The sequence below is a fragment of the Quercus robur genome, chromosome 8 (assembly GCF_932294415.1).
Source record: "Quercus robur chromosome 8, dhQueRobu3.1, whole genome shotgun sequence".
In the NCBI taxonomy this organism is placed as follows: Eukaryota; Viridiplantae; Streptophyta; class Magnoliopsida; order Fagales; family Fagaceae; genus Quercus; species Quercus robur.
Genome location: NC_065541.1, coordinates 55,457,237 through 55,470,287, shown reverse-complemented (window position 1 = coordinate 55,470,287; position 13,051 = coordinate 55,457,237). Strand labels below are relative to the sequence as shown.

Sequence of the window (13,051 nt, the reverse complement as noted above, 5' to 3'; positions counted from 1 at the left end):
AGATGTTATATATCGCGGTTACACCAAATACCACCTCTTGTAGTAGGAGAAATATAAGACATTTTGCTTCAACTATAAATTTATCCTACAGATGTTCTTTTAGAGTGGTCTGGTTCAGTATGGCCACATAAAGTGAACCACCTGGCTGGATCAATATTCAACGATTCCTAACTACAGTTTTCAAGGCCATCCAACTAGAACTGACCCAACCATAGCTTTGGAAATTCCAAAGTTAACACGTCTTGTCCGAGATGCCCAAGCTTGAGTCAGTAACAAAGCAAACGGTATCCTGACACAGGCATAACTTCCACAGGCCAACATACTAAGCAGATTGAAGTGATTGTATGCTAGGATGCCATTGGCAAGTTTGCCTTGCCTTGAAATTGGAATTTCATTCTAACTCAAGATTATTATGTTTTGATAAGATCCAGCTACAAGAGAACCAGGAACATTTCCACACACCCTCCCCACCCCCTTTGGTATAAGCCAATGCTTGTTCCTTAGATACTATCATTGCTACTCCGGAAAAAGAAGTTCACAACCCATAAGGGTTGAGAAACTGAATGCTATTATTCTACTATTCATGAACAACTTGAAGTTAGGCTCTATTGCTTAGCTTATTTGGATCTTAGCCACATAAAAGGAACTAACTGACTGAATCAATGATGTCTAACTACAGTCTTCCAGTCTATCCAGCTAGAACTGATCCACCCAAACCCCTATGGAGATTTTCTGCAGATTTTATTACTCTACTGTATTTAAACTGAATTTGTTTAGCAGCAGTGGCCTGTAATTAAAACAAGCAATTGACTCCTCACATAGGATCGGCATTACTTCCACAGCCTCACACTACTTTGCATATCAAGGTGATTATTTGAAGGCATGTCATTGACAAGGGTGCCTTGCCCTTGAATCTACTACTAGTGAGCAGTAGGGACCAAGCAGGTTGCTTTATCAGCACAGGCAATAACCTTGTTTTAAGTTTTCGCCAACTCATCACAATAGACTTCAGACAGACTACAAATTGCAAAATAGCAATGGTTGGGAGCTTCAAAATGGAACGCCACGAGACACATGGAAAGAACTTCTACAAAATTAAAAATAAAGGTGATTTGTATCCTCCACCTGTAGCCATCCTCAATAACAATGAATTCAATTCAATTTATTACATGGAAGACATCAAGCATCCTGTAACTTAATAATTGTCTCTCTTTCTATGGCTCCCATTACATCTCAACCTCTTTTTCATTCTCAGTTTTCTGATCAAGTCCTTTAGGATGGTTCCCAAGACTCTTGTCCACTAACAGAGATTTCTTCTCCAATTTAAATGATTATTTTCCAACCATGTTACATATAGCCTCCGACAGATGATCATATATCCAATCTGAATCAGCTAAGCACTTAGCACTCAATCATAAATCTGTAACCTACACTTGATGATACCAACAAAACGGGATTTGGCCAAAGTAGTAGTTCCAATTAACAGTCCAACCTATTCTTCATTGTAAAAAAATGATTATTTTTCTACCAATTTCACATTACACAAAGCTTCTGACAGATGATCACATATCAAATCTGAATCAGCTAAGCACCTAGCTCTCAGTCACAAATCCCAGACCTATACTTGATGATAAAACAAAATACATTTGGCCAAATTAAGTGTAGTTCCAAACTTCCAATTAACAATCTAAATAAAGAACTTGTTCTCATCACCAACTACCGTACAAGTTAGTTCTTGTACTTTTGCCTATTTTACAAATTGATGCTTTCTCAGTAAACCATCCATACCAACCTTTACTGCAGGCATTTCTTCAACCACCAACATAGAAAACAATGCCTTCAGATTTCTAGTGCAGGCATTTCTCATACCAATCACCTTCCTCACCCAACCTTCACCCATCCCCAAGAAAACAGTAAGGAAGGAGGTTCTTGACATAATAATCATTCTTCAAAACTTGTATGTAAAAAATGATGCTTCATTAATATATCACCCATACCAATCACTCAAACAATCAAATGAATCTAACTTTACTCTACTTCCAAAACATTTTTATCATTGTTCATGAGACTCATGAGTCATGACTACACCCCCCACTGGAAAAAAAGAAAAAAAAAAAAAAAAGAACCCACTCCTCAGTCCTCTGCCCCCATTTGCTTACACCAACAACATGGAAAATAATAGCATCGGAGTAGTACTACTAGCATTTTAATAGAAAACTTGTAAACAATGCAAAGAATTGATGTGACAGCGAAAACACCCAAAATTGCAGAATAAGATAAGACAGGTAGAGATGTGTGTGTATATATATATATATATATATATGTATATATACACACACACATATATATATAAATTATATGTATATGTATATATACATATACATATATATGTAGGTATATGTGTGTATATATATATTCTTTTTTTTGATAGGTAATAGATATTTTCATTAAAAAAAGTACAACATGTTCATGATGATGAACTGAGTACTAGGAACAAATACAAACAAATCAAACAGAAACAAAAACAGATTGCACAAAATCAGAAACAGAAATACATTGTGTGAAACCCCAAATATGATACTACCCAAACAAAGTCCCAACTAACAAAGACTTCAAATTAATTGTGCTTTAACAACATGTCAAATCCATTCAATCCACTTTGAAGTCATTAGATTTTTGTAATTAGATGATGACAAAACTAGAAATGTAGTAACAATTTCTACCTCCATCCAACTAGAAATGTAGTAACAATTTCTACCTCCATCCAACTCACCAAACATTACTCTTTCTCAGAGCCTCTCTGTCACTCACTCTAATTTGTATCTAACAAAAACTTACAGAGTTAAGAGAGCACATCCAAAGGCATTAACAAAAACTAAACGAAAAGCAAAGACTGAACTTGAAGTCCTAAAAAAAAAAAACCCCACTTCACCTTTGTGTTATTTAGAATTCCCTACTCCTCCTGGTTTCTTGTTGCTCAAGCTTCTGAAGATACTCCAAAAGATTCAAAACTTCCCTCTTAGATTTTCCGATTCTCGCAACCCAGTACTTGAATTCCCTCAAATAAAAGAACTTGGTAACCGAACTCCTCATACACACGTCCATTGTAGTGTCGAGTTTTAGTAAAGCTTTCTGCATTTCATCAATAGCTTCCAAACACTGCCTTATAGCGACCCCACAAGGAGGAATGTGGTGCAAGGAGTCCCTGTTGAGTATCTCTGTCAACCCAAATTTGGCAGAATACAGCTCTCGGCTGTAAACACGAATCTGGGTCTTCAAAAATTTCCAAGCTTGTTCATCGCGTTCGCGTTTGAGTTCAATGAGGTGGCTAAAGACTTTAAAGTTGAGCTTGAGGTTATAGTCATAGGAGTTGGGTTGTTGGGGTTTGTTGTGTTTGGGGAAAGAGAAGGAGTTGTAAATGATGGCGCCGCTGAAGAGGAGACCAGCTGTGCAGGCGAGGTTTTTGATTTTGGGGAGCTGAGAGGAGGAGGAGGAGGAAGAGGTGGTGGTGGAGAAAGGGTGTTGTGTGGAAGTGGTGGTGGGGTTAAGAGGGGGTTTAGGGATAATAGTGGTGGTGGAGGTAAGGGGTTTGAAGTGGTGGTGGTGGTGGTGGTGGTGGAAGCGTTTGAGAGTCAGGGCTCTCTGCATTTTTCAGTTTTGGTACTGTGTGTGTGTGTGTGTGTGTGTGTGTGTGTGTGTGTGTGTGTTTCTGTGTGTTTTGGGGGGAGAGGGGGGTTTAGGACTTTGAGAAATGGAAGCAGAAAGGGGGGATGGGTGTTATTTTTTTAACGATGAAAAGAATGTAACTTTGTTAAAGAAGAAAATAGAAACATTACCATTTGAACCAAAGTCTACTCAAGTATAATAGAATTTTCTTCTATGCAAGTTACGTAATAAGTTAAGTAATTAAGTATGGTAAGCTAAAAGTATGGTTAGCTAAAGAGATGGTCAGGGTATTGTAATTAAAATTGGGACGTTGTAATTAAAATTAGGACACAGTTATCTGACTGTATTATTTATAGGGAAAAAGATAGCATGTTATTAACTATTTTTAGAATATTTTATATAAAAAAAAAAGAATAAAGTAAGATGAATTATTTAGAGGAAAAAGTAACAGGTGCCCTATTGAGTTATTAATTATTTTTATAAATATTTTACAGAAAAAAATAAAAATAAAGTAAGAGTACTCGTATTAGTACTTATATAGTAGAAAAAGTATTAAATTTTGGCCAACTAATAAGCCCAAAATTCACCTATATAAGTTCATCTAAAATTGTATAAAAATACATAGTTGCTACGGTAATTGTTTAAATTTACAATAATACTATTTATTTTGCATTTAATTTTTTTATTAATTCTTTACAATAGGATGGGCGGTTTTTTTTTTTTTTTTTTTTTTAATTTTTTATGATGAAAAGATTGTGACTTGAAGAAAATAAAGACATTACATTTTGAATCAAAGTCCGGCTCAATCATAATAAAATTTGGACAAAATTTAGTTACAAAATCATTTGTAGCCTAAGGCTACAAACTGCTCTAATAAACTGACATGTGCATTGCACATGATTACTTAAGTAAACTTAATCCAACTAACCCTAGTTAATTACACCACCTCTTAAAAAAATAAAAAATAAAAACTAAAACATAAATACATATTCTCTCTCTGTCTCTCCGGCTTCTTTGTAAACCCAGAAACCCAATCCCTCTCTATTTCATCGACTTCTCACCACCGGTCACCTCCTAATCGCGATCTACACTTACCACGTGAGTCTCTCTCTCTCTCCACTCTGCATTTATTTTTCAATGCCCACCAACTGTTTTGAAACAATGTCTAAATCAGCATGCTTTTATTTTTCACCATTGTTATTGATTGAAAACCTTTTCAAAGGTGATTATGACTTTGTTAGAATCATGGTGGGTTAACCACTGAATTTGTCTTTATTAATTCTAATTTTATTTATATCTTTTCTTTATTAATCCTAATTAGGATTAATAAAGACAAATTCAGTGGTTAACCCACCATGATTCTAACAAAGTCATAATCACCTTTGAAAAGTTTTCAATCAATAACAATGGTGAAAAATAAAAGCATGCTGATTTAGACATTGTTTCAAAACAGTTGGTGGGCATTGAAAAATAAATGCAGAACGGAGAGAAAGAGAGAGAGAGAGAGACATGGTAAGTGTAGATGGTGATTAGGGATGGTGATTAGGGGGTGACCAGTGGTGAGAAGTCGATGAAATAGAGAGGGATTGGGTTTCTAGGTTTATAGAGAAGCCACAGAGAGAGAGAGAGAGAGAGAGAGAGAGAGAGAGAGAGAGAGAGAGAGAGAGAGAGAGAGAGAGAGAGAGAGAGAGAGAGAGAGAATACGTATCAGTGTTTTAGTCTTTTAGTTTTTATTTTTTATTTTTTTAAGAGGTGGTGTAGTTAACTAGAGTTAGTTGGGTTAAGTCTACTAAAGTAATCATGTGCAATGAACATGTCATTTTTTACACATGTCAGTTTATTAGAATAGTTTGTAGCCTTAGGCTACAAATGGTTTTGCAGTTAAACTTTGTCCATAGAATTTTTCTCTATCCAAGCTACGTAACTAACAACATTCTGGGTATGGCAAGCTAAGAGATGAGCAGGGCATTGTAATTAAAATTGGGACATAGTTATCTAACTGTATTATTTATAGGAAAAAGATAGCATGTTATTAACTATTTTTAGAATATTTTATAGAAAAAGAATAAAGTAAGATGTATTATTTAGAGGAAAAAGATAACAGATGCCTTATTAGTTATTAATTATTTTTTAAAATATTTTACAAAAAAAAAAAGTAAGAATACTCATATTAGTGCTTATATAGTAAAAAAAATATTAAATTTTGGCCAACTAATAAGCCCAAAATTCACCTATATAAGTCCATCTAAAATTGTATAAAAATACATGATTGCTACAGTAACAGTTTAAATTTACAATGACATTATTCATTTTGTATTTAATTTTTTTATTAATTTTTTACGTATTCGGAAAATAAAAGAAGAATGATGGTTGTTGTATGTAAAGAAAGATAAACAATTAAAAAAATCAAGAATATTTGATATTTTAATGAAATGTAGTGTAAAATAGATAATTTGATGTTGAGTGTTTTGAAAAGTGAGTGTCTAAAATAGAAAAAATAAGTTTTTATATATAAAATTTTGCATAAACTGATGTAAATGATCTAACTAATTTTTTAAACAGTTTTTTTATATTTCTTGTGTTAAAATTTTCCCAAAATAACCAATTAACAAATATCTTAAGGATACATTTAAGACTCTTATTCAAATAAGTCATATAACTTATTTTTTCTCCCAAAAAAAACACATTACTCATTAAAAACAACATAAGACTAAAAGTACACATTTATTTTACATAACATGAAGAAGTTTTCATAAAACCTGTTTGAATGCTACGGTGTGGTGACCGCTTAGCGTAGCTTTAAATTTGTGTATTGTTTTATTTGGTAAATTATACAATCAAGGTGAGGACTAACACTTCACTAGTCAAGAAATTCATCAGCAACATCCAATTCCTCTTGATCGACGCGGTTGAGAAAGTGAATTCAAGTCACCTGAGTCTACCAATTGGTTGTCATTTTAGCACTCTCATAGTTTCATGCATGATTTTTTTTTTTTTTTTTTTTTTGGTTGAGAAAGAAGACATCAAACTTTATTGAACTAGAGGGGCCAAATCAACCTGAACAAGATGATAGATGGTAGGAGGAACTTCTTCCATCCAAATTACACACTCTGCTAAATTTTGCAACTAACTTAGCCAAACAATGTGCCACTTTGTTGCCCTCTCTCTTTGTGTGAGAGTAGGACACTTCTAAGAAATTTCCTGCTAAGGTACAAGCATCCCTGATCAACAAACCATAAGCAACCAGCCCCACATCTTTTGTGTTCAGAGCTTGCGTCACTACCATTGAATCACCTTCCAATATAACATTATCAAGACCAATGTCAGCAGCAAACTCGAGCTTGGGAAGCAGCCAGAGCCTCAATCTCCACTGCTTTGAATGCTTGGTTCAACAGTTGGGCCAATGATGGGATCACTAGGCCGTCTCCATTACGAATAACCACCCCAATACCAGACTTGTTAGTGCTGGAAAAGAGCGCTCCATCATAGTTAATCTTGAAAACATTCTAGGCAGGGGGAGACCAAGTGGTCCGCTACTATCTCTGTCGAGGATGAGGTGCTGGTTGGATTGCTTTGAACTCATTAAACCTGTCCTTTGCAAACTGAGCCAACAGGGTTGTGGAACAACAAGACTACTGGGTCCTCAATTGATTTCATTGAGTCCGAATGGACCAAACAAACATTGCAAACAATTCCGGAGCTCTGTCATTATTTATAATCCAAGCCATTAGCTCACCAAAGCATTGGAAAGAAATATGAGCCCGAAACCCCCACATCTCCATCGCTCCCCAAACCCCATCAAGCTCTACATAACTCCACACCACGTGAAGAATATCTTCCCTACCACCTGAACATCTATCACAAGAATGGTAATTTGCCGACGAACTATATTCCTTTTAGTAGGGAGGGAATTTTTGCAAGCTCTCCAAATAAGGTGTTTTACTTTGTTTGGGACATTAAGAGACCAAACTGCCTTCCACAAGCCTTTTTCATAATCTGGAGGTTCTTTAAGCCGATTGAAGTCCACCTCTTCTCTCAGAAACGAATACCCCAGTTTGCATGAGTACTGCCCATTTGGAGGCAAAGGCCAGAAAATAGAATCATCAGCCTCAAACTGGGACAGAGGGATCTTTTTAATAAGCTCAGCCTCCTGAGGAATAAATATACCATCAATCATCCCTTCATTCCAGCTTCTAGTTTCTGCGTTAATCAAGCACTCAACAATCGCCTCCTCTATAGACTCCAACATTAGGGAAGTAATTCTAGTTGGATGTTTAATTGGCAACCAATGGTGTTGCCAAATCTTTATGGATCTGCCATTGCCAACCCTCCAGCACACTCCCTCTAAGATGACATCCCTTCCTTTAAGAATGCTTCTCCAAGCGTAGGAACCCGAAGCTAAGTCCTTAGCATCTAAAATGGAGCAATGGGGAAAGAATTTGGCCTTGAACACCTTATAGAAAAGTGATTCCCTATTGTTCAACAGTCTCCAAGCTTTCTTTGCCAAAAGTGCATCATTAAAATGAATTAGATCTCTAAAGCCCAAGCCACCTACCGACTTTGATTTGATTAGAACATCCCAACGCATCCAATGGACTTTTCTTCTATCTCCTCGTTGTCCCCACCAAAACTTCTTGACCATAGCTTCAATCTTATGACAAAGTCCCATAGGGAGCTTAAAACACCCTATAGCAAAGGTCGGAATGGCTTGGAGTATTGCCTTGATTAGAACTTCTCGCCCAGCTTGTGACAAAAGCTTACCTTCCCAACCTTGCAACTTTCTCCAAACTCACTCCTTGATGTAATTAAAACTAGCCTTCTTACCTCTTCCCACTAGACATGGAAGCCCTAGGTATTTCTCATAGAACCTGATTTCTTGAACTCTTAAAAGTCCTTTGATAGTATCTTTTGTTGCTTGTGGGGTAGATTTACTAAAGAAAAGTGTTGTTTTTTCCTTATTGATCTTTTGGCCTGATGATTGTTAATACACCCCAAGGAGCTTTAGAATGTTGCTGCATTCCTCAAAATTGGCTATACAAAATAACAAACTATCATCTGCAAAAAATAGATGTGTTAGTTTAGGGCCTCTTTTGCAAAGAGAGAAACCCCTGAGATCTCCCAAGCTAGCTGCATCTTCAATCAAACCATGTAACCCTTTCGTGCATAAGAGGAATAGGAAGGGAGAGAGGGGGTCTCCTTGGCTAATCCCTCTAGATGGTGTAATAAAGCCTTGGGGTTCTCCATTAATCAATATCGAGTAAGTGACAGATCTCACACAAGCCATAATTAGAGTAATCCATTTTGCACAAAAACCCATTTTCAACATGAGGGTTTCCAGGTAAGTCCATTCGACCCTATTGTAGGCCTTACTCATGTCTAACTTGCGGGCCATGAAACCTATTTTACCAGAGGTTTGATTTTTCATGCAATGTAATGTTTCAAAAGCCACTAGGATGTTGTTTGTAATAAGTCGGTCTTTTGCAAATGTTGACTGGTGCTCAGTAATAAGGTTAGGCAGAAACTTCTTCAGTCTATTTGCTAGGACTTTTGAAAAGATTTTATACAAAACATTACACAAACTTATAGGGCGAAATTCAGTTACCAATTCCGAACTATCAACCTTGGAGACAAGAGTAATGAAAGTATAGTTAATCGGGAAGGGCAAAATACCTAAGTTCAACCACATGAGGACAGAGCTAGTCATATCCTTATCCACCAAAGGCCAAAAGTGTTTGATAAAACAACGGAGGCATCCCGTCTGGGCCAAGGGCTTTTAATGACGCCATTTGTTTAATAGCTTCCGAGGTTTCCCATTCATGAAAAACTCCAACCAGATCAACATTCATTTCTTCTGTTACTACCTGGGGAATTTTGTCTAGAGCTCCACACTGGCTAGCCGGACTTGAGGAAGAGAAGAACTCGGTGTAATAATTGATAAAGGCCTAACCAATATCCTCTGTCTAATTTAGCCACCTCCCAATAGGGTCTCGAATACCTAGGATTGAATTTTTCCGGAATCTCTTAGTGGCTTTACTGTGAAAGAATTTTTTGTTGCTATCTCCTTTACTCAAGCACAAAACTCTACATCTTTGGCTCCACAATCTAGATTCTCTATCAATCAAAACATTAACCTTGGCTTTTAATAGACGAACATGTGAGTTGTTGCTAGTTCTCATCGCTTCCAATTTTGCAGCAGCCAACAACTTCTTCTTATCTGCCAATGTCCTTCTCACATTTTCGAAGCAATTATTATTCCACCTAGTTAAGTCCTATTCACACTTAGCTACCTTCTTTAGAATTACACTACTAGGTTCCAGATTTTCAATACTTGTCCAGGCAGCTTCAACAGTTTCCCCACACCTATTATCTGAGAGCCATATTTCTTCGAATCTAAACACTTTCCTTTTCCCCGGAATCTCCAAGCCAAACAAGTTAATAAATAAAGGTAAATGATCTAAAGAGTAACAATGTAGGTGGTGAATTTTTGTACCTGGGAAAAGTAAAAACCAATTGTTCGTTGCCAAACCCCTATCCAAACGACCCATATAGATTGACTAGACTCAAAATTTTTACTCCACGTGTACTTTGGACCCACAAATCCCAAATCCATAAGCCCACACTCATCAATTACGTCTCTGAAGAGTTGCATCTGATTAAAACTTCTTAAAGCTCCACCCCTTTTTTCTTCTTGTCAGGCAATTTCATTGTAATCACCGGCACACAACCAAGGAATGTTTTAATTACTGTTCAGACTTCTGAGCTTAGCCTAAGCTTCATTCCTTTTTGTTGTATCGGGTTCACCATAAAAGCCTGTGAACCTCCACTCGTCTCTACCATTTTTATTAATAATAGCATCAATGCAATATCTGTGGGAGTCTACTACCTTCAAGTTTATTGAATTTTTCCAAAACAGAACCAGGCCACCCCCTCTGGTAGTTCTTGGTACCACCCACTTCTGATCAAAATTAATGTAACTAAGTGTACGGTCTAGCCTTGTTTCATCTGCCTATGTCTCAGCTATAAACACGACGGAGGGATCTTTTGCCCGTAGTATACTTACAAGCTCTTTCTCTGTACGTAGGTTCTCAAGCCCACGACAGTTCCATACTAGGAGATTCATTGCATTTGGCAAAACTGGTGACCAGCTTCCGCCAATATCTTAGTTTGAGAAACATCTCCCTTGGAAACCTGGCGCCTCTTGCCTGGTAACTCAGAGAGAACTCTACTGTCATCTTGGTTTCTTTTCCCCAATCCAGGAATAAGCCCCTCCTCAAGAAAAGATGGGCTTGTACCTATTGTCCTCACCAGCCGTGTCCATTTCCCCTGGAGAGGTGCATGGGTAGGGGAAAATTTGATATTGGTGATGTCACATAAAACCTAGGGAGCCAGATTTTCCTTTTGATTTATCGTAGTAGGTTCAGAAGGAAACACCGAGTTTTGAATGCCCATAAGGCTTTGGGGACAGCTGTAGTCAGTAGGGGAAACTGCCTCAGGTAAGGAAGTAAACCCCTTCACGCTATTCACCGAATCAAATTTCCTAATACCCTCATCAATCTCAGCAAGTTTGGAAAGGAAAAGAGAATCATTAGGAATCATCTCCGAGAATTTTGTGGAAGGAAAATTCGGGGATAAATTATTTCCAACACTCGCTTCCCTTTAAAACTCGTCTTTTCCTAATGTAGTGGCTAACTCAAAATGAGAAAGAGGATTGGAATTAGTGGTGTTTCCTCTCAATTCCGTTACCAAATCAGGCTGTAGCATCGCCGAGTCTCCCTTTGGCCTGCCAACCTCCCCTACACCTGAGGCCACCACCTCCCCATTTTCCTACCCTAAGGTCTCCTTTTCAAACCACCCAGGTACATAAAAAACATTCCTACTCCCTCTCTGATAAAGAGCAACTCTTGGGAACGAACCAAACTGTTGTTTATCAGTTGATAGTGATCCCTTACTCTGAATCTACAATTTGCATTGTTTATTGTCGTGGTCTAGGCGACCACAACAGTAACACATGTTAGGAAGCCTCTCGTATTGAAAGCGAACCCAAGATTTTTCACCATTCTCAAGTGTAATTACCCTCCCCCTACACAAGGGAAGTGATATATCAATATTCACTCGAACCCAAAAGAAATTCCCACCATCATCCTCTGTGGACTTAGGGGACCTACAGACCTCCTCGACCATGTCACATAGACTTTTCGCCACCTTTCTTGACATGAAGCTGAAAGGGATATCATGCACCTAAACCCAGAACCAAGCTTTATCAAAGATCAGATCTTTAACCTGTGAGCCTTCCTCGTATCTTTTCAAGACCATCAGGTGTTTGTCAAAAGTCCAAGATTGGTTTTGAAGGATCCTTTTCACATCTTGGACATTATCAAACTCAAATAGGACTATATGGTTGCTAAGATTGCGAATCTTGAAACCATTTTGTGACCTCCATAACTGCTTGAAGGTGCGTACCACGGCCTCCATTACTAGAAAATGGGAGGTGAGAAACTTTGCCGCCACAACAAACGCTCTAGACTTTTGGATTTGTGGAAGAGCAAAGCCAGTATTTTCCCTCTACAAGAGCGAAAACTTACTCCAATCTTTAGTTAAGTCTTCCATGAGGGGAAAACGCTTAAATAGAGGACCGATGAGAAGGAGGAACAGAGTTTAGATGAGGAAAAGAAGATAAAAGTGTTTCCCTAACCCCACAAAGCAGAATACCCCACTAGTCTCGAGATACCCCTTTAGAGGCTAGAAAGGATAATGAAATCAGAACAGACAAAAAAAAAAAGAAAAAAAGAAAAGAAAATCTCCTTCACAGAATGGACAAAAACTACTACTGCCTAAAGAAAAGGGAAAAACCCCTAATCTCTTAATGGCAGAGAGACCCTTCGATAATTGGGTAATTGGTCATGGAGATTTACTCCATGCATGAATTGGTAAGTAAATATGTTTCACTTTCTATTTTTTGTAATTGTTCAATGCTTGGCCTGTTGGCCATGTTTATGGTAGCAATGAAACCTGATCCTTCATGGAATTTTCAAATTATATCATACATATTAAAAAGAAGTACCAAAAAAAAAAAAAAAAGATGCTAGTGGCTTGTAAATTGAAATTTCTTCATGGTGTTTCACCTAGAAATTAAAGGTTCAAATACGTCATGTAAAATGAGATGCATTAACATGAAATGAAGATATAGTATTTGTTAATCATCCATGCACTTATTTTTTAAGTTTGGTTTATTTACACATATGATCCTCAATCCCTGCTTCATGTTTTAAAATGTTCTCTAACCTTTGAAAATTTTCAATTAATTCCTTTTTACTTTTTTAAGTATGTCTAAAAAAGGTCTTTGCCATCGACTGGTGAATGAAAAATATAATGTGGCAAGCAAAAA

The 13,051-nt window shown here is 37.2% G+C and overlaps 1 protein-coding gene across 1 annotated transcript; it reads right to left on the bottom strand.

Moving 5' to 3' along the window:
• Positions 1-2,547: 2,547 nt before the first annotated feature.
• LOC126697129 (uncharacterized) lies at positions 2,548-3,797 on the bottom strand. The gene is made up of 2 exons (XM_050393987.1): positions 2,759-3,797; positions 2,548-2,723 (listed from the first exon to the last, which is right to left on the bottom strand). The coding sequence occupies exon 1, from the start codon at positions 3,646-3,648 to the stop codon at positions 2,944-2,946; it is 705 nt and encodes a 234-aa protein (XP_050249944.1). The 5' UTR covers positions 3,649-3,797; the 3' UTR covers positions 2,548-2,723; positions 2,759-2,943.
• Between the last annotated feature and the right edge of the window lie 9,254 nt (positions 3,798-13,051).

Excerpts from the sequence above, each read along its gene's own strand:
- LOC126697129 (XM_050393987.1), bottom strand. The coding sequence starts at position 3,648 with ATGCAGAGAGCCCTGACTCTCAAACGCTTCCACCACCACCACCACCAC.